This window comes from Macaca thibetana, chromosome 6, assembly GCF_024542745.1.
Source record: "Macaca thibetana thibetana isolate TM-01 chromosome 6, ASM2454274v1, whole genome shotgun sequence".
Classification (NCBI taxonomy): domain Eukaryota; kingdom Metazoa; phylum Chordata; class Mammalia; order Primates; family Cercopithecidae; genus Macaca; species Macaca thibetana.
In genome coordinates, this window is record NC_065583.1 from 117,411,384 (window position 1) to 117,435,651 (window position 24,268).

At 35.2% G+C, this 24,268-nt stretch overlaps 1 protein-coding gene across 4 annotated transcripts in view; it reads right to left on the bottom strand.

The window, feature by feature from the left end:
- Positions 1 to 24,268, bottom strand: part of IPO11 (importin 11) — a 230,911-nt gene that overhangs the window by 152,993 nt on the left and 53,650 nt on the right. For all 4 annotated transcript variants that reach the window (XM_050793725.1, XM_050793727.1, XM_050793726.1 and 1 more), the window contains 8 exons: positions 20,769 to 20,901; positions 17,720 to 17,778; positions 13,556 to 13,604; positions 11,278 to 11,348; positions 5,098 to 5,290; positions 4,232 to 4,384; positions 2,928 to 2,971; positions 838 to 928 (listed from right to left, as the gene is read on the bottom strand). In XM_050793725.1, coding sequence (XP_050649682.1) covers positions 838 to 928; positions 2,928 to 2,971; positions 4,232 to 4,384; positions 5,098 to 5,290; positions 11,278 to 11,348; positions 13,556 to 13,604; positions 17,720 to 17,778; positions 20,769 to 20,901 — 793 coding nt within the window. The remainder of the gene's footprint in view (positions 1 to 837; positions 929 to 2,927; positions 2,972 to 4,231; positions 4,385 to 5,097; positions 5,291 to 11,277; positions 11,349 to 13,555; positions 13,605 to 17,719; positions 17,779 to 20,768; positions 20,902 to 24,268) is intronic.

The window sequence follows — 24,268 nt, forward strand, 5'->3', positions numbered from 1 at the left end:
CTCTAGGATACACCACCATACCTGGCATTTTTACAAGGCTTTTACTTCCTCATATCCCTATAGGTGAAAATCTCAGGTTCTGTCCTTAAGATCCTCTTTTGTTTTCCCAAGGTTCCTTATATACATGCACTTCAAAAGTACATCTCTATCTCCTACCACTTCTAATGAGGTAACTGTTTCCTTGTCATGAAGGCTCAAAAGTTTAGGATCATCTTTGATCACTTTTCCTTCCCTAGCACATTCAATCAGTTACCAAAAGTCAATCAAGTAACAATAGTTAATGAATATGCCCAGCACTGGGAATGAAGTATAAACAAAACAGACGTGATCAATGCCCCTAGGACTTACAGTCTAGCAGAAAAGACAAAAATCATAAATCGATGTTAGTTAATAGGCAGATAATTCATTACTTGTGTATAAAGTGTAATGGATCAAGTGTCAAAAATTTACATCAATATTTTCTCTCAAATCCATCATCAATTCTTTCCATTCCCATTGCTACCATTCTGAGAGGCTAACACTTACTATTTTAACCTTTTCTCACTATTTCTCAACAACATGCTCCAGATAGACTTTCTGCAAGCAATACGACTACTGTTTTGCTTTTGCTTCTACTGCATTTATTACAGGAAAATTTATCATCTTCCAAACTATAATTCAAGGTCTATCTCAAGTGCCACCCCTTTGGAAGATAGTAAGTTTCAAAATTGTTTTTCTCAAATTCATATTCATTATATGACACAGGAAACAGTACCGTATGCATTGTAGGCACTCAGACTATTTCTTAACTAAATGTTAAATAGATTAACTCAAAGTTACTCACAAAATATGCCTTACCTTGAAGTGTTTGCATCATTTCTAGAAGTACAGGAGTAAGAGTCTGATTATATTCATGGAATATATCTATAAATAATACTTCAGTGCATGGCTGGAGAGGGAAAAAGACAAATTTCCCATCAAAACAGTTGCATACTATATTGACTAATTCTATAACAAAGCAAATACTCAATCTTAAAATCCTAAAACTCTGAAAATGTTTCCAACTTTTGATTTGTTAAAAAAAAAGTAAGATTACCATTTTTTGTAACCAACACAAAGGAAAACAAAATCGAATTATAATTAATAAGAGAAACTTGATTTCCTTATTTCAATTATTCGTCATTACGCATTCAAAAACTTAAAACTATGGCAAGCAAAGTGTACATTTTAAATTAATCATATCTTAAATTTAAAAAGCATTCTGTAGCCACTCGTTTATAGTTCAGTACTATAAATAGCTGACTATCCAAGAATTTTTTTTTTTTTTTGGAGACAGAGTCTCACTCTGTCACCAGGTTGGAGTGCAGTGGCACGATCTCAGCTCACTGCAACCTCCACCTCCTGAGTTCAAGCGATTCCCCTGCTTCAGCCTCCCAAGCAGCTATTACATATTTTCTTAGCAATGATATAATAAGCAAAAACAGGAACTCCAATTTGCCAAATAGAGTAGTCTTTCTCTTAACAAACACAAGCAGTAACAGAAATTAGTGTTAGCTACATTTAAAAACAAAGATTCATTTGGTTCTAAAAAGTACTGAATCACTTCACATTGCATGCTGGTATCAAAACATCTCATGTACCCCATAAATATGTACACCTACTATGTACCCACAAAAATTTTTTTTAACAATTATTTTATTTAAATTAAAAAAAAGGAATCACTAGATGGTTCACAATATTTACATTTTTTAATTAAATTTTTAAGGTTTAGTGTGCTGTTTCAAAAGGAACATTATAGACATACACACCGAAATAGGGTCAGAGGATGTGTCATCTCAGATATCTACTTCAAAACCATCAACATTGGAAGATGTTTACAGGAAGCTAAAGCAGCCATGAGTTGATAACTAATAAACCAGGTTATCATGAAGGGCTCATTATATTATTCTATTTTTTAGTATGTTTAAACTTCTCCATAAGAGAAACTTTTAAAAATTAAAGGAATGAAATTGTTTAAAGTTTTAAAATCATCAGTAATCTCTCTGGTTAACAAACTGTAAGTTTACGAGTCTAAAAACATTAAAGATAATATTTTTAGAAAACAAATAGCAAATTCTGTAAATTATGTAAGCACAAATCTTAAAAATAACAGCTCAAACATCACATCTGTAATGGCAAAACATTTGTCATATTAATAAATGTGCTGTAAAAGTATCCTCTAACTGAAAGCAATGGGTTGGTCTCTGAGAATCACACTAAGTGGTAAGAGAAATAACATACCAAAAGAAACTTTACTAATGAAATACATAGAAGGAAAAAATTCTAGCTTAAGAGTGGCAGCTTTTACTTTGACAAACATTTTCTGTTTGTGCAATGACAATTATTTCCCAAGCAATGGGAAAGATGAAGAAAAAATTCATTTTCAAACTCCAAGTTAACAAAAAGAAAAAAATTCAGATTAAGTGTCATAATTTAATATTAATATAGTTCTTAGTTTCTTATAAACAGTTTCTCATCTGTCTGACTTAATGTTGGGAATCTTTAATTTCTTTTTTTTTAAAGAGACAGGGTTTTGCTTTATAATCCAGGCTGGAATGCAGTGGCATGACCATGGCACACTGCAGCCTCAACCTCCTGGGCTCAAACAATCCTCCTGCCTCAGACTCCTGAATAGTTGGGACTAGAGGTGTGCGCCACCACTCTGGTCTAATTTTTTTTTTCTTTTTTTACTTTTCGCAGAGACAGGGTCTCACTATGTTTACCAGGCTGGTCTTGAACTTCGGGGCTCAAGCAATCCTCCCACCTTGGCTTCCCAAACTGCTAGGATTAAAGTGTGAGCCACCATGCCCAGCAAGTGTTTGGAATCTTTAATAGAGTGTCATTCTCTACTAAGAGCTTTAGAAGGATTAAGCTTTCCCCTATCAATTTTTCTTGCAATTAATACTTACCCTCAAACTATATTTCCAAGAATCTCCTCCTGTTTCTTCCACTGCTGCAATTAAAAATATGTAATAATGACATTTTCAACATCTTGGTTTGGAAAACAAAGATCTGAATAACATCAGTATAATATTTCTGTGAACTGTTCTAAACATAACATTAAGAGCAAATCCTTGGGAACACAGGCCTTACACAGGTTTTGTTACTATATGCTACAGATCACAGCTGTGAATCTCACAGTCGTCTATTAAGTGCTTACTATATCCATAAGCATTCTCATTTTCGACAACAATGCTTTATGGAAAAAAGCTCAAAGTACTTGTCATTTCCAGGGCATCTGCTATCACCTGATCCAATACCATTACAATTCTGAGAATCATTTCATTTCAATACAGTAATCATGTTTCACTAGGTACAATGATTACTCACATTCTCCATAAATTTCTTGTATTTATATTTAAATTTAAAGTAAAATACTTCAGGGTTCTTAAAAATTTAGGGACTCAATGCTTCATGTTACAATATTGTATGTACTATATAAAGAGAGCAAATCGAAACAAGATGTTTCAGAAAAAAGCAAAAAAAAAAAAAAAAAAACAAGAAAAGACATGTTGTACAGTACAATCCTGTATTAAAATTATTTTTAAAAACCAAAAGGATGGCGAAAATAAGTATTACAAAAAATTTTGGGCACTCTTAAAATATTAGGAAACGTGTAACTACGCAAGGGCATCCAACCAAAGAGAAAAGGGAGGCTAAAATCTAGCCTATGTCCCACCATAGCATAAGTAATTCACACACAAGTACTTTATTAGACACATGATTCCTTGATTTTCTACAGCAAGGGTCCCAGTGGACTTATTCCACTTATCTATCCAGTACTAAAATTCAAACAGATACAAAGATGTCCTGTCCAAAAAAAAAAAAAAAAACAATTCAAAAACCTCCAAATTTCTTTGCAAGAATTTCTAAATATAAAAAATAACATGGAATTAATCACAAAACAGAAACTGACCTGATAAGAGAGAGTTAATTTTATATTTTTGTTTGAAACTACATATTTGTAAAGGAATCTAAAAACTAAAAACATCTTTTCCTGGACAAAATTCTACATCATATTTGTGTAAGTCATTCATTTTCTGTTTCTCAATTTGTTCTAAAGGATAACAAAGAAAGAGTAAGTTAATTTTAAAAAACTAAGATTTCCAGATCAAAAGTGCTGTATGAATATACAATATTACACCTATCACTCAAACAGATATTTATAGAAAGGGGAGAAAAGTCATGCTAACACTAAGAAATTAATTCTTACTAAAGCCTTCTGGGTCTTCTTCCCACATTGTCAGTTCTTCTTCAGTTAACAGAAAATAATGAGAGACTAATCTTCTACATATCTCTGTCAAAGTAGGATATGTGAAGAATGCCATCTTAATCTTATGGGCTTCAAGAGTTTCAGGGCTGCTATCTGGAAAAATGAAATTTCCAAGTTAATTGTATAGCCAAACATTGTAGCCACACTGGATTATGTAATTTAAATAAACAAAAAATACACTCTCAGGGAAAAAGTTATACTTGTGCATAAATTTTCATTTTTATTATAAACAAATCTCAAAGATACTCTTTCCTTACAACATACCCACATCAATCCTGCTTCTGTCTTACCATTACAGCTTGTATATTACCATGCAATACTATCACGCCACATTGAAATGACTATATATAGAGGATATGGGGGGTGTGCGTGTGTTTCTCTCTCCCCCTACCAACAAGACTTCTTCATTCACTTTGGTACACACACGTATGAATGAATTTCAAATAATACAACAATTTAACATGTCTAGAAACAACCACCCTTTATATAAAGTCAGAGAAAGCTCTTATTTGTTCAAATGAATACACCCAGCAATATGAGCAGCAGTGATGACTATAGTACCTAATTCTTAAAAGTCCCTAAGCTTCAACCAACTTGTGCTACAAAAAATGGCTTATTAAATGTACTACATTGTTTTTAAAAGCTAGTATAAACATATTAAAATCTATAATCCTCACCTCTATTTCATGTCCTAGCAACAATTTATTTTTCACACTAAAATAAAAATTTTTTAATTATATAAATATAGCAATTATTTCACTCTTAAGATTAAAATAATTCTTTTAAACTGTCAGTAAAGCAATTACCTTCAAAATTTTTGGATGGCTTATAAGCATAATTTTTGACAATCATCTTAATAAGATTCATACATTGGACAATGAATCGTTCAAATGTAACACCTTCACCAACTTCTGTAAAAACATAGCTTACAGAAAATTCCAGTGATCTCTGAATTAGAGGAGTAAATGAAAAGGGATGCTGATCCAAGAAGTCTAAAAGCTGTAAAAAAAATAAAAATAAATAAAAACTAAAATGTATTTTCCCCAAATTCATATTGAAATATAATCACTTCAACTATAACTTTACTAACAATCATTTAGCAGTCTGAACCTTAGTGTGGAGTCCACGTTCACTCAGTTTTCACATGTATCATAACCCTTCTTGAGGCACATCATATAATGTGGATTATGTTAGATTATATCTCATTATAAGAACTTTCTATTATTTTCAGTACAAAAACCAAAACAGACCCAATTCATACTTAATTTTATAACAATGGGTAAATATGATACAAAATGCTTAAATATGCAACAGATAGACCTTTAAAAGTAATAGACTAAGACAAAGAATTTAAATATTATCTTCCCTTTCCCATATGAACTATATTTTAATGTATCATATAGCTGACGAGGGAGACGTCTTCCTTATAGAATTTCAGCTAATAAATGCAAAAGGAGTAACAGACTTAGAATGCCATCATTTTGTAACTCCTGATCAAATAATGAATCTAGGCAAATGATGATCAACGCTGTTAAAATAGGAGAGAAGCTGCTAAGGAAAGTTGATAGATCGCTCATCAATCTTAGCCATAGAAAAAGAAACCAATGAAAACAAAGACACAACATACCAGAATCTCTGGGACACATTTAAAGCAGTGTGTCGAGGGAAATTTACAGCACTAAATGAACACAAGAGAAAGCAGGAAAGATCTAAAATCGACACCCTAACATCACAATTAAAAGAACTAGAGAAGCAAGAGCAAACACATTCAAAAGCTAGAAGAAGGCAAGAAATAACTAAGATCAGAGCAGAACTGAAGGAGATAGGGACACAAAAAACCTTTCAAAAAAATCAATGAATACAGGAGCTGGTTTTTTTGAAAAGATCAACAAAAGTGATAGACCACTAGCAAGACTAACAAAGAAGAAAGACAGAAGAATCAAATAGATGAAATAAAAAATGATAAAGGGGATATCACCACCAATCCCACAGAAATACAAACATCAGGGAACACTGTAAACACCTCTACGCATATAAACTAGAAAATCTAGAAGAAATGCATAAATTCCTGGACACATACACCCTCCCAAGACTAAACCAGTAAGAAGCTGAATCACTGAATAGACCAATAACAGGCTCCGAAATTGAGGTGATAATCAATAGCCTACCAACCAAAAAAAATCCCGAAACTGACAGATTCACAGTCGAATTCTATCATAGGTACAAAGAGGAGCTAGTACCATTCCTTCTGAAACTATTCCAATCAATAGAAAAAGAGGGAATCCTCCCTAACTCTTTTTATGAAGCCAGCATCATCCTGTTACCAAAGCCTCACAGAGATACAACAAAAAAAAAGAATTTTAGACCAATATCCCTGATGAATATCGATGTGAAAATCCTCAATAAAATACTAGCAAACCGAATCCAGCAGCACATCAAAAAGCTTATCCACCATGATCAAGTGGGCTTCATCCCTGGGATGCAAGGCTGGTTCAACATACGCAAATCAATAAACGTGTGCATCACATAAACTGAACCAAAGATGAAAACCACATGATTATCTCAAAAGATGCAGAAAAGGCCTTCGACAAAATTCAACAGCCTCTCATGCTAAAAACTCTCAATAAACTAGGTATTGATGGAACACATCTCAAAATAATAAAATCTGTTTATGACAAACACACAGCCAATATCATACTGAACGGACAAAAACTGGAAGCATTCCCTTTGAAAACTGGCACAAGACAGGGATGTCCTCTCTCACCACTCCTATTCAACACAATGTTGGAAGTTCTGGCCATGGCAATCAGGCAGGAGAAAGAAAAAAATGGTATTCAACTAGGAAAAGAGGAAGTCAAATTGTCCCTGTTTGCAGATGACATGATTGTATATTTAGAAAACCCCATCATCTCAGCCCAAAATCTCCTTAAGCTGATTAGCAACTTCAACAACATCTCAGGATACAAAAATAAGTGCAAAAATCACAGGCATTCCTATATATCAATAACTGACAAACAGAGAGCCAAATCATAAGTGAACTCTCATTCACAATTGCTTCAAAGAGAATGAAATACCTAGGAATCCAACTTACAAGGGATGTGAAGGACCTCTTCAAGAACTACAAACCACTGCTCAATGAAATAAAAGGGGACACACACAAATGGAAGAATATTCCATGCTCATGGATAGGAAGAATTAATATCATGAAAATGGCCATATTGCCCAAAGTAATTTATAGATTCAATGCCATCCCCATCAAGCTACCAAGGACTTTATCACAGAATTGGGAAAAACTACTTCAACGTTCATAAGGAACCCAAAAAGAGCTCGCATTGCCAAGACAGTCCTAAGCAAAAAGAACAAAGTTGGAGGCATCATGCTACCTGACTTCAAACTATACTACAAGGCTACAGTAACCAAAACACCATGGTACTGGTACCAAAACAGAGATATAGACCAATGGAACAGAACACAGTCCTCAGAAATAACACCACACATCTACAACCATCTGATCTTTAACAAACCTGACAAAAACAAGAAATGGGGAAAGGATTCCTATTGAACAAATGGTGCTGGGAAAACTGGCTAGCCATATGTAGAAAGCTGAAATTGGATCCCTTCCTTACACCTTACACAAAAATTAATTCAAGATGGATTAAAGACTTAAATGTTAGACCTAAAACCATAAAAACCCTAGAAGAAAACCTAGGCAATACCATTCAGGACACAGGTATGGGCAAAGACTTCGTGACTAAAACACCAAAAGCAATGGCAACAAAAGCCAAAATTGACAAATGGGATCTAATTAAACTAAAGAGCTTCTGCACAGCAAAAGAAACTACCATCAGAGTGAACGGGCAACCTACAGAATGGGAGAAAATTTTCACAATCTATGCATCTGACAAAAGGCTAATATCCAGAATCTACAAAGAACCTAAAGAAATTCACAAGGAAAAATCAACCAACCCTATCAAAAAGTGGGCAAAGGATATGAACAGACACTTATCAAAAGAAGATATTTATGCAGCCAACAGACACATGAAAAAATGCTCATCATCACTCACCATTAGAGAAATGCAAATCAAAACCACAACGAGATACCATCTCACACCAGTTAGAATGGCAATCATTAAAAAGTCAAGAAACAACAGGTGCTGGAGAGGATGTGGAGAAATAAGAACACTTTTACACTGTTGGTGCGAGTATAAACTAGTTCAACCATTGTGGAAGACAGTGTGGCAATTCCTCAAGGATCTAGAACTAGAAATACCATTTGACCCAGCCATCCCATTACTGGGGATATACCCAAAGGATTATAAAATCATGCTGCTATAAAGACACATGCACACGTATGTTTATGGCGGCACTATTCACAATAGCAAAGACTTGGAACCAACCCAAACATCCATCAGTGATAGACTGGATTAAGAAAATGTGGCACATATACACCATGGAATACTATGCAACCACAAAAAAGGATGAGTTCATGTCCTTTTGTAGGGACATGGATAAAGCTGTAAACCATCATTCTGAGCAAACTATTGCAAGGACAGAAAACCAAACACCGCATATTCTCACTCATAGGTGGGAATCGAACAATGAGAAAACTTGGACACAGGGTGGCGAACATCACACACCCGGGCCTGTCATGGGGTGGGGGAATGGGGGAGGGATAGCATTAGGAGAAACACCTAATGTAAATGACGAGTTAATGGGTACAGCCAATCAACATGGCACAATTATACATATGTAATAAACCTGCACATTGTGCACATGTACCCTAGAATTTAAAGTACAATTAAAAAAAAAAAAAGAAAAAAGAGACAACCAGACATTGTGTGCCATATTGCATGTGTGCATGTCATACAATACACAGCAATACTTATAACATATTCTTGCCATCCCTGCCCTATCCCCACAAAAAAAGCCTGCAAGTGACTAAGCCTCTACATCTAACTACCAACTTATAAGAAATATGGGAGGAGAACTGTGGAGACTAAAGAACATGTTTAAAAACGCATATGGAGATAGAAACAATCAAATTCAAAACATGAAAAAGTACAGAAAATTACCTGTTACCTCAAGAAATAATAGCAAGGAAATAACTTTGGAACAGATGGAAAGGGAGCTAATGCAACTTGAATACTGATTCAAACAAACTATAAAGAATTCATGAGACAATCAGAGATATCTAAAATCTGACTAGAGATTTAAATGACATTAAGAAGCTCTCACTATTTTTTAAATATAATAATTGTGTTAAGATCCTATTTAAAAAAAATAAAACAGGCCAGGTGTAGTGCTCACGCCTGTAATCCCAGCACTTTGGGAGGTGGAGGTGGGTGGATCACTTGGGCCCAGAAGTTCGAAATCAGCCTGGGCAACATGGCAAAACCCTATCTTTACCAAAAATACAAAAATTTAGCTGGGCGTGGTGGCAGGTGCCTCTAGTCCCAGCTACTTAGGAGGCTGAAGTGGAAGGATCACTTAAGCCCACAAGGCAGAGGTTGCAGTGAGACAAGATCACACCACTGCACTCCAGCCTGGGTGACAGAGTAAGACTCTATCTCAAAACACACCCACGCACAAAACAAAACAAAACAAAACCCTACCACTTAAAGACACACACTCAAATATTTACAGATAATGCTAGATAACATCTGGGATTTGATTTAAAATAACCAGCAAGGGTGGGAGGGGAAAGAAGCACACAGACAAAGTAAGACTGACTGTGGCCATATGTTGGTAATAGTTGCTGAGTGATGATGTTATGAAGACTCAAAGTTACTCAATTCTATTTATAGTAACTTAATCCTATTTTGAAATATTCTAACTTAAAAAGCTTTAATAAATTCTTAGAGATCATATATATGAATCTCATAAATGAAATTGCTTCCAACATGTTATGTAAAGTAGAATTACAGATACCGTCTATCCATGTCATTACCTTAAGAAAGAGCTGAAAGAACTGAAAAATCCCACAGCTAAATAAATGTGTTTTCTAAAAGAGATCATCCACATAATGCTCTTTAACTTTTACTTATGTAATTGATATACTGAGTAGGGACTGTGAGGTAGCAGAGCTGCAGGCAAGTGTCAGTGATACATACTGTATAGTCCTCTTTGACTAAGCACATCATCCTGTTTTACTTTGCTTTGTGTTTAACAGAGAATCTGAGTCAATTTGATACTGTATCTTGGAAGATTAGGTGAACTTCTGTTGTTGAGGCTACTTGGAACAAGAAAAACGAAGACAACTGAAACTAAAGGTAATTACTACCTAAAACACAAAGATAAAAAATAGCTCATTTCTGCTCCTTTTCTCCCCTCCCAGGGAATAAGCAACCCCTCCCCTATTATCGAATCTTTAATTAAAAAGGGAAACAGATTACAGATTTAGGTATTCCCACCTATCTTCAAGTACCTATTTTACTGCAAGTAGTCCCCAAGCTAGGTCTTTCTAACTGCTGTAACCCAATTTTTGCACTTCTCCCAATCCTTCAAGCCCAAAATTTCATAAAAATTAATGTTTTAAAAAATGTAATTATACACACTGCCTACCACAGTGCACCCCCTATAATTCCACTCAAAAGATACTTAGTATGGACGAAGATAGTCTGATGGTCATTCTGAACATACTGACTTCCTGTATGCTACATTTGATCTGCTTCTAGCTGAACTGCACTGCTATCTTCATCTCCACTTTCTCCGGTGGGTCAAAGAATAACGAGCTTTGGAAGAATCAAATACTCTAATATTAGAATTGATTTTTTATGTATCAAGGTGACTTACACTATGACATGTTATATAAATTTAATTATTATATGTATTCTAAAGTACATATAAAAGCAATTTTTAGCTTTCCTATAAGGAGTCAGAACATAGGTTTCCTTACACTAAAGGGAAAATAGTTATAAAAATATCATTTTCCATTCTAAATTTGAATGTGCATTGTATTTGAGAAAACAAGTTTTTTAAAAACTTACCACTTTAGTAAAAAGAATGATGGTCTTTTCCAGTCTATCTCTACACACATTATCTGTACCTATACTTCTACCTGTTAAAAATACATTTCAAATATTAGTAGAAGTTAATAATATTCTGTAAGTTCACAACCAAGACAACATCAAAACTTTTACAAAAATAATATTGCTGGTTTTATTTTTGCATATTATGCATTATGAATTCATTATTTAAAAAGCAATACCAAGATTTACACCGAATGACACAGTAGCCCTCTGTGCCACATTATACAAAATTAATCCTAATATATGAACTGAACTCACTTTTATAGTAAAAGAATAGTCGTTTTAGCAACGAATCATGGATAACATTTAAAAACTAAATGTCACAGCTGAAGTACAACACACATGTGTAAAATAAAGCACTCAAGGAGTAACATACTCATTATCATTTTTCCTGTATCTTCTGACAAATTGATTCTGATAATTTCCCTGGGGTGATTTTTTTTTGTACATTCAGAACAATGTCCACCAGCTCATCAGCTACTCTGCTCTCTAATAATACTCCTCATATTCTGTTTGTTCATTTGTCTTATTCTCTCCTGGAAGGGTTTGTATTCTTCCTTCTGCCACGCCCACAAGGATGGCCAGAGAAAAATGACTATTTTTAGAAAACGTAACTTACACAATATGAACATTCCTATTCATCTTTGCATGCATAGTACCCAGAACAGTGTCTGCTAAAAGGCTCAACAATGTTTTACTAAATTGAAACTAACATAAAACAATCAGTAGCTCCTTAAAAGAGAGTAGACTAAGATATCTTCTCAGGATAGCAAATCCCCATACACACACATACACACAATTTGTGCGTGCACACATGTGTATGTCCAAATAAAGGTGCTTACAATCACATGGAGGAAGAAGATAACAAACAGACCACCAGTAAAATACAACACAAATATAAATGCTATAGTCTCTCACATGGGATAGTAAATAATAAAGGATGCTAAAGATAAGCCAGTGGAGGTTAATGAACAAGGGATTTACAAAATGAAACTGTCAGTTAAGGAAATTTATATCACAGTGATATGCAGCAAATACTAAAAGTGAAAGAGTCTACAAGAAGTCTAAACAGGATTTGGCATATAGTCTATAGGTCATATTTGTTATACATATGACTGTTGTGAACATCTGCCTGGAAAGGGGTAGCCACAGAAGAAATATAGAAAGGGGAACGAACACAAAATAGATTTTTTTTTTTTTCTTGAGACGGCATTTGTTCTGTCACCCAGGTTGAAGTGTAGTGGTGAGATCACTGCTCACTACAGCCTCGACCTCCCAGGCTCAATCAATCCTTCTTGAGTAGCTGGGACTTCAGGCACACACCACCATGCCTGATTAACTTTTTAATGTTTTTTGTAGAGACAGGGTTTTGTCATGCTGCCCAGGCTGGTCTCCAACTCCTGGGCTCAAGCGATCCATTCGCCTCAGCATCCCAAAGTGCTGGTGTTACAGGCGTGAGTCACCATGCCTGGCCTCAGGGAAATCTTTTTTTAACAATCTGTTTTGGTCAGGCAAGGTGGCTCACACCTGTAATTCCAACACTTTGGGAGATGAAGGTGGGCGAATCGCTTTAGCCCAGAAGTTTGAGACCAGCCTGGCAACAAGGGAAATTCCTCTACACTCATTACCAGTGCAGTAGTCTCCTCTTTGTTTTGCCTTCCCCAGTATCAGGTGCCTGCAGTCAATCACAATCCAAAAATATTAAATAGAAAATTCCAGAAATAAACCATTCTTAAGTTTTCAATTGTGCAGCATTCTGAGTATGGTGATAAATCTCCAGTTGGCCCAGTCTGTCCTGCCCCAGACGAGAATCCTCCCTTTGTCCAGCAAACCCCAGCTATATACACTACCTGCCTGTTAATCACTTAGTAGTCACTTTGGATATTAGCTCGAAAAAGCATAGTACACATAGGGTTTGGTACTATCTGTGGTTTCAAGCATCCGCTGTAGGTCTTGGTTTGTAGTCCAAGGAGGGACTTCTGTATATGAGACAAAGGCTAAGCTTCTAACTTAACTTCAGAAAGTTGATACAAAATACTCATTTTAGCTACATATAGGATCTCTGCAGCTATCAAGTGCTCACTCAGGGGGGCAATTTGACAAGAGACACTTTCTCCAGATTTACAAGTGCGCAACAGAAGCTATTAAAGAATAAGTATCTATTAATCCCTCATTAATCCTAGCTATTAATGAATAAAAATTCTACAGTAAAAAGGACTGCAATGAAAGTACTTACTGCATTCCAGAAACTGTTTTAGACGTCCAAATATTCCATGTAAAAAACCCTAGAAAAGAATATTATTTGAAATATCTCAATTTACTGTTATAAAAATTTACCTTGTACCTTTTTCAGGGATACTAAAACAAATCTATTACCTCACTTTAAAAAGTTAGCTGAAGAAAAATAAGTTAAAATTAGCTAAGCAAAAAACAATTCACTATTATAAACAAGGAAACAACTATAGTATTTCACCTCTTCAATACCTCATTTAGTTACATAAATCACTTTGCAATAAATAAAAAATTACTTTCTAAGCATCCTGTTTCACTAAACACTCTCTATTCTCCTTACTTTGCTTTAATTTTTCTTCACAGGCTTTAAATCCCTTGAAATACTGCATTTGTCCATTTATTATGTGGCTCCTTACATTAGAATATAAGCTCCTTGAGAGCCAGAACTGTGCTCTGTTTACTGCTTTATCCCAGAATCCTGGAACTTTGTTTGGCAATAATTAAGTATTCAAAAAATGAATGCATGGTACCAATTATTTACACCACAGTTCCTAACTCCAAGTATATGACACATTGGTCCTCAGATACTAGTATTAGATAGGCATCAACATATACCAGCTAGGTCTAATGGACCATTATTTTTGAAAACATATTCTAAGATATGTTTTGAATAATTAACAGGAATAAATAAAAATAGTGAAAAAAATTAAAATTTTTAATAAGAATTTAAACATAGAAGACATCTTTGTATCAATAAATGTTGGCATACAAACATCATAAAAGATGTCATACACTCTATTAGCAAATGAGGTGGTCTCGTTTTGTCATGAAATACTGGATGATGGTGGCTTTCCTAGAAAATAATTAACTCTAGAATGCCACAATTCCTCTCTATCCTCAGAAATATATTGTTCATTCATCAATTCTTGAGTTTGAGAAAATTCAACTAGGATACTATTATCTGAAGACTTAGTGTCTGAGATTTTACTTAGACAATCAATTTCATTGTTAACATGAGAGTCAAGAGTACTGCTCTCAGACTCTAAATACCCGTCCACTGACTCATCATAAAACTAGTAAACCTTTTCCTCTATCAATTTCCTTCCCTCTCTGTCATTTCAGGTAGAAAATGTAAAATTCTGAATTCTCAACTATATTAAATAAAAGCTAAAAGCAGAGTAAAATGAATGTTTCCAGTCTTCCTTTATACTTTTCCAGAAACGGGACGCAATACAATTAATACAATTTAATTGTGTTATATTAATTTAATTGGCAACACAATTAAAAAAAGAAGAAAACTTCAGGATGACAACTTCACTACTGCATCATCTTCCATTTTCATACGATTTCTGTCTTTTTAAAGCATAGCTGACAGTAATTTATAATGAAAAAGTAACAACAGAACAATGAAACAGCAAAAGGTTTCAATATAAAAGAATAAGATCACTAAGAGATCCCATGTCTCTTAAATTTATAAAAGGGTCCAATAGTCCTATTCTCCAAAGAAAGTAAAAAATTATAAATGCCACCAATTTTAAAAGCCATCATATCAAGGTGCCTGCCTTCAGAGCCCAGAATCTCACCACTGTCATGTGTCGTTTCTTTAGCATCTTTTAAGCTCTCTGTTGTTTTTAAGATTTTTAGGCCAGGTGCAGTGGCTCACGCCTTTAATCCCAGCACTTTGGGAGGCCGAGGCGGGTGGATCACCTGAGGTCAGGAGTTCGAGGCCAGCCTGGCCAACATGGAGAAACCCTGTCTCTACTAAAAATACAAAAACTTAGCTGGGCGTGGTGACAGGCGCCTGTAATCCCAGCTACTCAGGAGGCTGAGGCAGGAGAATTCCTTGACCTTGGGAGGCAGAGGTTGCAGCGAGCCAAGATCATGCCATTGCACTCCAGCCTGGGTGACAGAGTGAGACTGTCTCAAAAAAAAAAAAAGATCTTTATATTATTTGAAACGTTGTCCTTAATTTGTTAAGATTTTATCCTCTAATTGATTGATATACCTTAATTGCTAAAATGAGGCATTTATAACTGAGTAAAGGTTGACATATGATTTATGCAAACAGAAGACTCTTAAGGCAAAGCTAACGCTCACAAAATATCAATGATAGCCCAAGTAAACCACTATTTCACCTCACAGGAATATAAATCAAATCAACTCATTTTCACTTAAAAAAAGATAAACATAATATTCTAGTTAATGAGAGTAATATTGCATATAATTCCTGAGGCTTTTGACATATTGCTTCTAACATAAAGGATTTATTTGTTAAACAAATAACTATTGAGAATTTACTATATAAAAAAGACTGTTCCAAGCTCCGAGTCACAGTGAATAAAACAAAGCCCCTGCCTTCATGGAATTTATACATTCTAGTGAGGGAACTGAAAGGGAGTTGTCAAGTTGGTTTCTTGATCATCTTTTTTGGCAGTATGGCAATTAAAGTGTATCTGGATTTAAATTGAGGCTTGATATCTTTCAGCAATTTGGTAATACGTATCAATACTGTGGAGGTGCATATGCTTAACCCAACATTTTCAATTCTAGGAATTTATCCTAAAGAGATTAGAAAACCACATAACAGTTACCTAAATGTTCACTTCATATCTTTTATCGAAAATGAGAAACTGAGAACCTATATGTCCATCAACAGATAACTGTGTAAGTACATTATAAGAATCCTATATTAATATCTTTTTTGTAAAAAATTAGTCTACTGACACTAATCATATGAATGTACCATACAATCATTTTAAAAATAACATGTAACAATACAACTGACAAGGGAAAATATCTATAATATGCTTAGTTTGTTTTTAAAATGCAAGTAAGGAAACAACAAGTAAATATTATCCCATTTGTATCAAATTGAGCAAGAAGGTCTATCCAGAATAATATGCATAAAATGTCTTCAAGGATATTTATAAACTTCAGCAGTATCTCTGAAGAGTACGATTAAAAGCGATTTTTTAGTTTCTTTTTCTGAAATTTTTAACTTAAATAAAAAGTATGTCAATTTTCATAAAATGAAATAACCATCATATTACGATGATGTATATTAATCGGTTTTAAACTCTTTTAACAATAGAACAATTACTTCAATCAAATCTCATCAATATACAAAAAATTCTATTTTTTTAATGGCTCTGGTCAAATCTAGTAGGGGAGACCTAAAGACCTAATTAGATTTGTTTTTTTCTCAACTCCTGAGCAACCCCCAAAGCAACTTACAAAAAGCAATGTTTTACCTGAGCTAAACTTACTGTGAATACTAACACAGATCTAAATATAATAAAAGGCCACTTCATCTATTTAAAAAAAAAAAAAATGCAACTAGGCCAAGCACAGCCACGCCTGTAATCCTAGCACTTTGGGAGGCCAAAGAGGGCGGACCACTTGAGGCCAGGAGATCGAGACCAGCCTGGCAGAAATGGTGAAACCCTGTCTCTACTAAAAATACAAAAATTAGCTGGGCGTGGTGGCACATGCCTGTAATCCCAGCAACTTGGGAGGCTGAGACAGGAGAACTGCTTAAACCCAGGAGGCAGAGGCTGCAGAGACCCAAGACTGCATCACTGCACTCCAGCCTAGGTGACAGAGCGAAATTCTGTCTCAAAAAAAAAAAAAAAAAAAAAAAGGTAACTATATTTTTGCATAGAAAAAAGAAGATGGATCTATAGACTATGAATATACATCACAACTTATGATCAATTTATTGACAAGGTTTTTCTCTCATATATTTTTTAATTGATTGCAAAGAGCATGTATTAATGTTATGAGCAGGCAGAAAAAAACAAATTTATTTTAAATACACAAAAACAAAGGAAAATATTAAGTATATAAATAACTATCTACAATGTGCCTGGTAATGTTATAATGGTATTCAAATTCACAGGAGTTCATTTTAATTTAAATTCAAATTAACACTCTCAATGTACCATGGTATCCTTGAGAAATATCCTGGGCCTATTTCCTCTCCTTCACACAACAGCCACTTTGATGTAGTGAAAACAGACCAGAAGTCTAAAAGTCAGAATGGTAAAAAACTAGATGGTCACTTAATAAAAACTCTTCTAATTGAATGCGAAATAAAAAGAGCACTCTTCCAAACATTCAGGAAAATACCACTTTCCCAAAGTCACGGCAAATTTCTTTGATCACTTACCATCACCTCCATATTCTTATGAGGTTCCACAAATCCATTAACAGTTAACTTACGCAGCACTGAAAAGCAAAAGCAAGCTTTACTTGAATCGTATTTTATCCTACGAAAAGTACAATCACAAGAAAGATTCAGAATCACAAAATGTAATCAAGCTTGGAGGTTAATCTGAGTTAGAAAGTTAACTCCTGGTCATCTGGCTGGGAAATTAGTGGGAAAAATGGAACTAAAGTCTAGTTCTTCTGACTCACAAATGCAGTGTTCTTCTGACTTATTGTTACTTCTCATGTTTCTAAAACTGGATTCCAAAATTTAGTGTAATTTATATAATTGTTAGTACTTCTTACCTGCAATAACTGAAATTGGAAAAGTTATTTCTGTTTCACAAACTTTAAGCTATGACTCAACGGTAACCAAAAAACTTCATTCAGTTTTAGGCTATATTAATGGAAATACAGTTATCTCCTAAAAAGGATATAAAAATTAAACCCTATTTCCAAATTTGGAATCAACTACACTGCTCAACTGTGACATTTCATGAGTAACACTGACAAACTAATATACACAGAGAGATAAGCAGGATAATAGATTTGAAGGCAGAGCTAGATTTAAATCCTTGCTCCATTGTCTACAGCTATAATATTACTTTGGGCAACATTTCTAGATCTCAGTTTCCTCATCTGTAAAATGTGGTTAACAAATCCTACTTCATAGGGTTATTGATGGATTCCATGGTATATGTAAAATATAGCAATTATTTAGCAACAATAAGGATGGTGACAGTGTAAGAGACAAAATTAAAAGTTCAGTAAATAAGCACTGCTATTACAATACTAAAAAATTACACCTTAAATAGTGTTTATGAGGTCTATAAGCAATGGATTAAATTTAGGTTTAGAATGTAGCTGTCTACTAGACCTTCAGTTTGTAAGTCAAAAGCAATGTATTAAAATTAGGTTTAGAATGTAGCTGTTTATAAGAACTTCAGTTTGAAATCATCAATTATATCCAACTCAGTAATGATGCAGTAACTTTTCCTCGTTTTCATAAGGAGAAAACAGAATTCAAATTGAGTCCCTTATTCTGGATATGCTTTCTCACCATAAGACCTTGAGCCATAATACCTAAGAGGATCCTTTCCTTCTCCCTTCATCACCTAGTTAACTTCCACTGATCCTTTAAGATTACGGCTCAAAGATCACTTTCTCAGGGAAATTTTTTCTGATCATATTATCAGTTATCATAATATCATAAGGCCTCTGTCACAGGTGTCACTTTAAATATATTTGTGGGATCATTTTATTAAGTCTATCTCCCCAGTGCCAAGCACCTACAGATTTGTCAAATGAAATAATAAATGCATCCATGTCTAAAAGATACTAAATGCACTAAGTGTAAATTCAGATAGGGATTACACAAAACAAAAATTCTAGTCTGGAGTATTTCTTCATTTCAGGACAGAAACATATAGTTACACAACAAAATTTTCCAGGGCAGGATGTCTCTAGAAAGTTAATGTGAATCTAAGACCTTTAGATGGTGAGGTATTAAAAGGCTTAAGGCAGGCAAAGATATAGTAAAGCTACATATTTTTCGTCAGGAGTTAGGATTTGAAATCAGTAAGGCAAGAAAACCCTATAATCAAAAGAAATCTTGAAAATTTCTTAATCATTAAATATACTACTATACACACAGTTTTGTATACACAGCCTTATATCAGTTTCTCTAATTCTTTCTGAGTAAACATTTCTCTCCAATGTATGTAATTTCCTCCTCAAGGATGTTGACAAAACCATCTCCACTCACTTTTGTAACTACTTCTACAATGGATTTTATTTTTCAACAGTCCTTTAAAATCATTCAAACATTTCTTCACAGGTTTCACAAAATGTGCTGACAGTTTGGGATTTGTGCATCCATTGTCTGGTGAAAGTAAGTGATGCATTAAGGCAATGCCAAGACCGATGGGATTCCAAGGTACCAGAATGAGTATGATAAAAGAACTTATAAGGAAAACTAAAAAGAATGCAAACTGAGTTAGAGTAAGAGAGAAACTGATGCTGTCTGAGATCAAACTAAGAAAAACAAACTCGGTCAGGCACAGTGCTCATCCCTGTAATCCCATCACTTTGGGAGGTCAAGGCAGAAGGATCACTTGAAGCTAGGAGTTCAAGACCAGAAAGACGTAAAAATCAGCCTGGTGCAGTGGCATGTGCCTGTAGTCCCAGTTACTCAGGAAGCTGCAGTGGGAGGATCACTTGAGCCCAGGAGTTCAAGGTTGCAGTGAGCTATGATTATGCCACTGCACTTCAACCTGGGAGCAAGACCCTGTCTGTCCAAAAAAAAAAAAAAAAAAAAGAACTAACACAGTCTTAGCAACTAGCAACCAGAACAGAAAGAAGAAAGAGAGGAGGGACTAGAACAGTAAGAGAATGAGACAAATGAGTATGTTTCAGAAGAAAAGGAACCTGGGAATATATTCATCAAGATAAACAGCTCAAGAAAAGTGAGATGGAGATTTATGCTAAGGGAATGCCTGCAAGCAACATATACCAAGATGCAGGTCAAGATGGCATCCCATCAAGCACCTTCTGAAATCCAAGTGAGTGTGAGGCACTAAGATCAAAGATGGAGCCTTGCCTTGCCAGGGAAAGGAGGGATGAAAGATGGTGCTCATTCCAGCCTGGAGAAAAAATTTTAGGAAAGTTGGCATGACAATGATAAGTGTAGGGGTCCAGAATGAGAAAAATAAAGTAGAAACAAAAACTAGAAACATTTGAAAAAAATATATTCAGAGCCATGAGGCCACAATAATGTGAATAATGTGAATCTAACTATCCACTTCAACTTATTATATGTGCTTTCAAAAATTAGAGGGCGTAGAAGAAGAGCTACTGTCACAAAACCATAAATAAGCCCTTATCTTTCAGGGAGAAATTAATCTCTTATTTTTCCAGTGAAATTGGGAACAGAAAACCCATATAAAGAAACTATTTGGTGACTGTTCTGAGGTATCTCATTTCAAAAATGAACATATCAAGTTTAACAGTACCTTTCAATGATAGCAGAGTTCGTTCTAGTGAACTCAGAATTACAGCTTCACTGCCAGAAGAAACTTGTTGCAGGAATGTGTCTGTGTGGTGATTCCACAGAGAGCAGGCAAAATTATAAATTCCAGAAGCTAACTGCAAAAAAAGGCAACAAATTTATTCATAGTGTATTATAGATTTCAGTAATACATTAGAACTACAAAGTAATATATTTTAGTTTTACAACTAAGCACACATTTTCTGAGAGATCTGAAATAGTCAAAGAGTATTTGTGGCAATGTTTCATACTTTTTTAGCCACAAAGCACAGTAACACATACAGCTTACACTGGCTGCCAAACACACACAGACACACCCCTAAAAGACTAGTTTCTTAAAACAATATTAATACCTCATCAAATCCTGCATTGCAGCCTTATATATTCTAATTTTATTCTTTTTATCCCCACTAATAGGTTGCAACCTCAGTTTAAAACAATGATTTATGGACTGTCACTGAATATGTCAGATAAATCAATATATGAAGATATACAAAGGAGAAAGCCTTCCGTGTTCTGCCAGTTCTACCCATATGGCTTTTGCACATTTAATGCCAGGAACATACCAACCACATGGTTTCTCCGTTGCTTTACTAAAGTGTACTGATACTTAAAAATCTGACCCTCATATTAAGAATGTAGTTAATCTCTGCCTCACACTTTGAGGCAGAACATCTTCCAGTGATATCTTCAATTTTTTCCAGGAGTTCTCAGAGCAATCCAGCTGAGTCTACATGGGTATTTACTTTAAATTAAAACTAGATAAAGGTATTTATGACTAGTTATCATCAGCATACTTCGGAATACTTTTTCTTACTCAAGATATAAGCATCTCCTGTTCACTAATTAAATGCTATTTATAGAACAGGCATCAGAAACCAGAGCTGCAATCCTGTTAAAATCATGTTTTTATGAAAAAATCGAATTCCATTTATGTTAGTTTAATTAAGTATTTTTAATGGTCTGGGCCATTAAAACAGCTTCCCAATATCCCCCGGGGCAACTGTGCATGTATCCACACAGAACACACAAGCTTAGCAAAGGCTTGAACCTCAGCTAATCTGAGTCTTGGAAAAACATCCTGTGATCCTCCCAGAACACAAGAGGATAGAAGGCTTGTAAGAAACTTACAAGACCATCTACTACTCGCCTCTTTATCTTGTCCTTTAGGCTATCATGAGACAGTTTCTCATCACCTCTCAGGTTCTGAAGAGGTATAAGGCTTTCTGTCCTACTCTCCTTAAAATATACTGCAGAATATAAAACTACCGAGCTATATAGTCTAGAATTGGCTTCTCAGCAATTAGGCATCCCACAAGTCACATTAGAGTCATCCATCTCCTATTGTTTCTGTGTCATTCTTTCTGGTGTATGAGACAAGGCCCACAGGAAGCTTGCACCTGTAGGTGCTTCCCTTCTCTATCCAAATTAAACAATGAACTGCCTGAATCTAAAAGTGGTTCAATGTATCTTTACAAACTATATCAGTCAGGGATGCCTTAGCCCTTCCTTGTCTTGTGTGTATACTTCACAACAGGTACAATGACTACTTATTAAGCTACTTTAGCATATTCTCAAGTATGTATGCAGTATTCCAAAGAGTAAAATCAAACTGCTGAATCCTAATGTTTCATCATAGCCAAAATATTTTAGTGATCGTTCTCTCAATAGTGTTACAACACAAACTGCTGTATCATAAAAAGAGTTTGAAAGTGACATTTTCCCATGAAGTAATAATGTAGCAGAGAAGCAAACATTCACTCTGATAGAAGGGAAATAATATTTAAAAACTGGGAAAAAAGATTTATTTCAACAAACTTGCATGCTTTACTTATAACTTCAGTAAACCATAAAACGAATTCGTATTTTTTTAGTAAGTCCTTTCAGAAAATAAAAAACTGAAATATATATCCAGAATTGAAAAAACATCTATCGTCCTAAATTTTATTATACTTACTGTGTAATATACAACATCCTAAACTTTCCCAACACATACATCATTAAAATATTTTGTCAGCCAGAAGAAAGTGAAAGAATACAAACAGAAGGATTTAGAGGCAGAAAGGGTAAGAATTCTACAAAACACCTAAAATTAAATTTTAAACTAATGTAAAATTTCTTACTGTAGCAAATATTTCAACTCCCCAAAAATGAAATCTATAGCCTTGGCTATAATTTGTAGATCTGTTTTGTACTGTGTCTTTTTGTAACAAATAAAACAAAAACTCAAAGGGTGCCATACCCAAATTTCAAGTAAGACCAAAAAACTATTAAGCTTTAAACCGATATCTTGCTTACTACAAAATGACATTTTGAATAATTTTATAGCCTTTCTTTGCATCTCCTTAAAACTACCTGTTAACATTAACTTCTGTAGATTATATTAAAATTGTTTAAAAGGACTTTATATTGAAATTTTTTGTGTCAGTATTATCTGAAGTCACTTGAACTCATTTAAAAGGTATGCTCAGAGCAGGCGCGACGGCTCACGCCTGTAATCTCAGTGCTTTGGGAGGCTGAGGCAGGTGATCACTTGGTGTCAGAAGACCAGCCTGTGCAACACGGCGAAACACGGTCTCTACAAAAAATACAAAAAAATTAACCTGGCGTGGTGGGGTGCACCTGTACTTCCAGCTACTTCAGGGGCTGTGGTGGGAGGATGCCAGGATGCCTTGAGTCCAGGAAGGGAGGCTGCAGTGAGCCGAGACCGCACCACTGCTCTCCAATCTGGGTGACAAACTGAGACCCTGTCTCAAAAAAACAACAAAAAATAACCAGCTGGGCACGGTGGCTCATACCTGTAATCCCAGCACTTTAGGAGGCCAAGGCAGGTGGATCACGAGGTCAAAAGATTGAGACCACCCTGGCCAACATGGTGAAACCCGTCTCTACTAAGAATACAAAAATTAGTTGGGCGTGGTGGTGCACACCTGTAGTCCCAGCTACTTGGGAGGCTGAGGCAGGAGAATCCGGAAGGCAGAAGTTGCAGTGAGCAGAGATATCGCCACTGCACTCCAGCCTGGCAACAGGGCAAGACTCCATTTCAAAAAAAAAAAAACCCATATAGGCCAGGTGCGGTCGCTCATGCCTGAAATTCCAGCACTTTGGGGAGCCGAGGCGGGTGGATCACCTGAGGTCAGAAGTTTGAGACCAGCCTGGCCAACATAGCGAAACCCCATCTCTATTACAAATACAAAAATTAGCTGGGCATGGTGGCACCTGCCTGTAATCCCAGCTACTCAGGAAGCTGAGGCAGGAGAAATGCTTGAACCCAGGAGTTGGAGGCTGCAGCGAGCTGAGATCACACTACTCAGTCTGCGTAACAGACACTCCATCATAAAATAAATAAATAAAACCACATACACAAATAAAAGGTATGTTCAGGATATCAGTTTATCAGTATACAAGTAATTATGTAGATAATGATGACATAAATGGTAAATAACATTTACAGCATTTACAGAA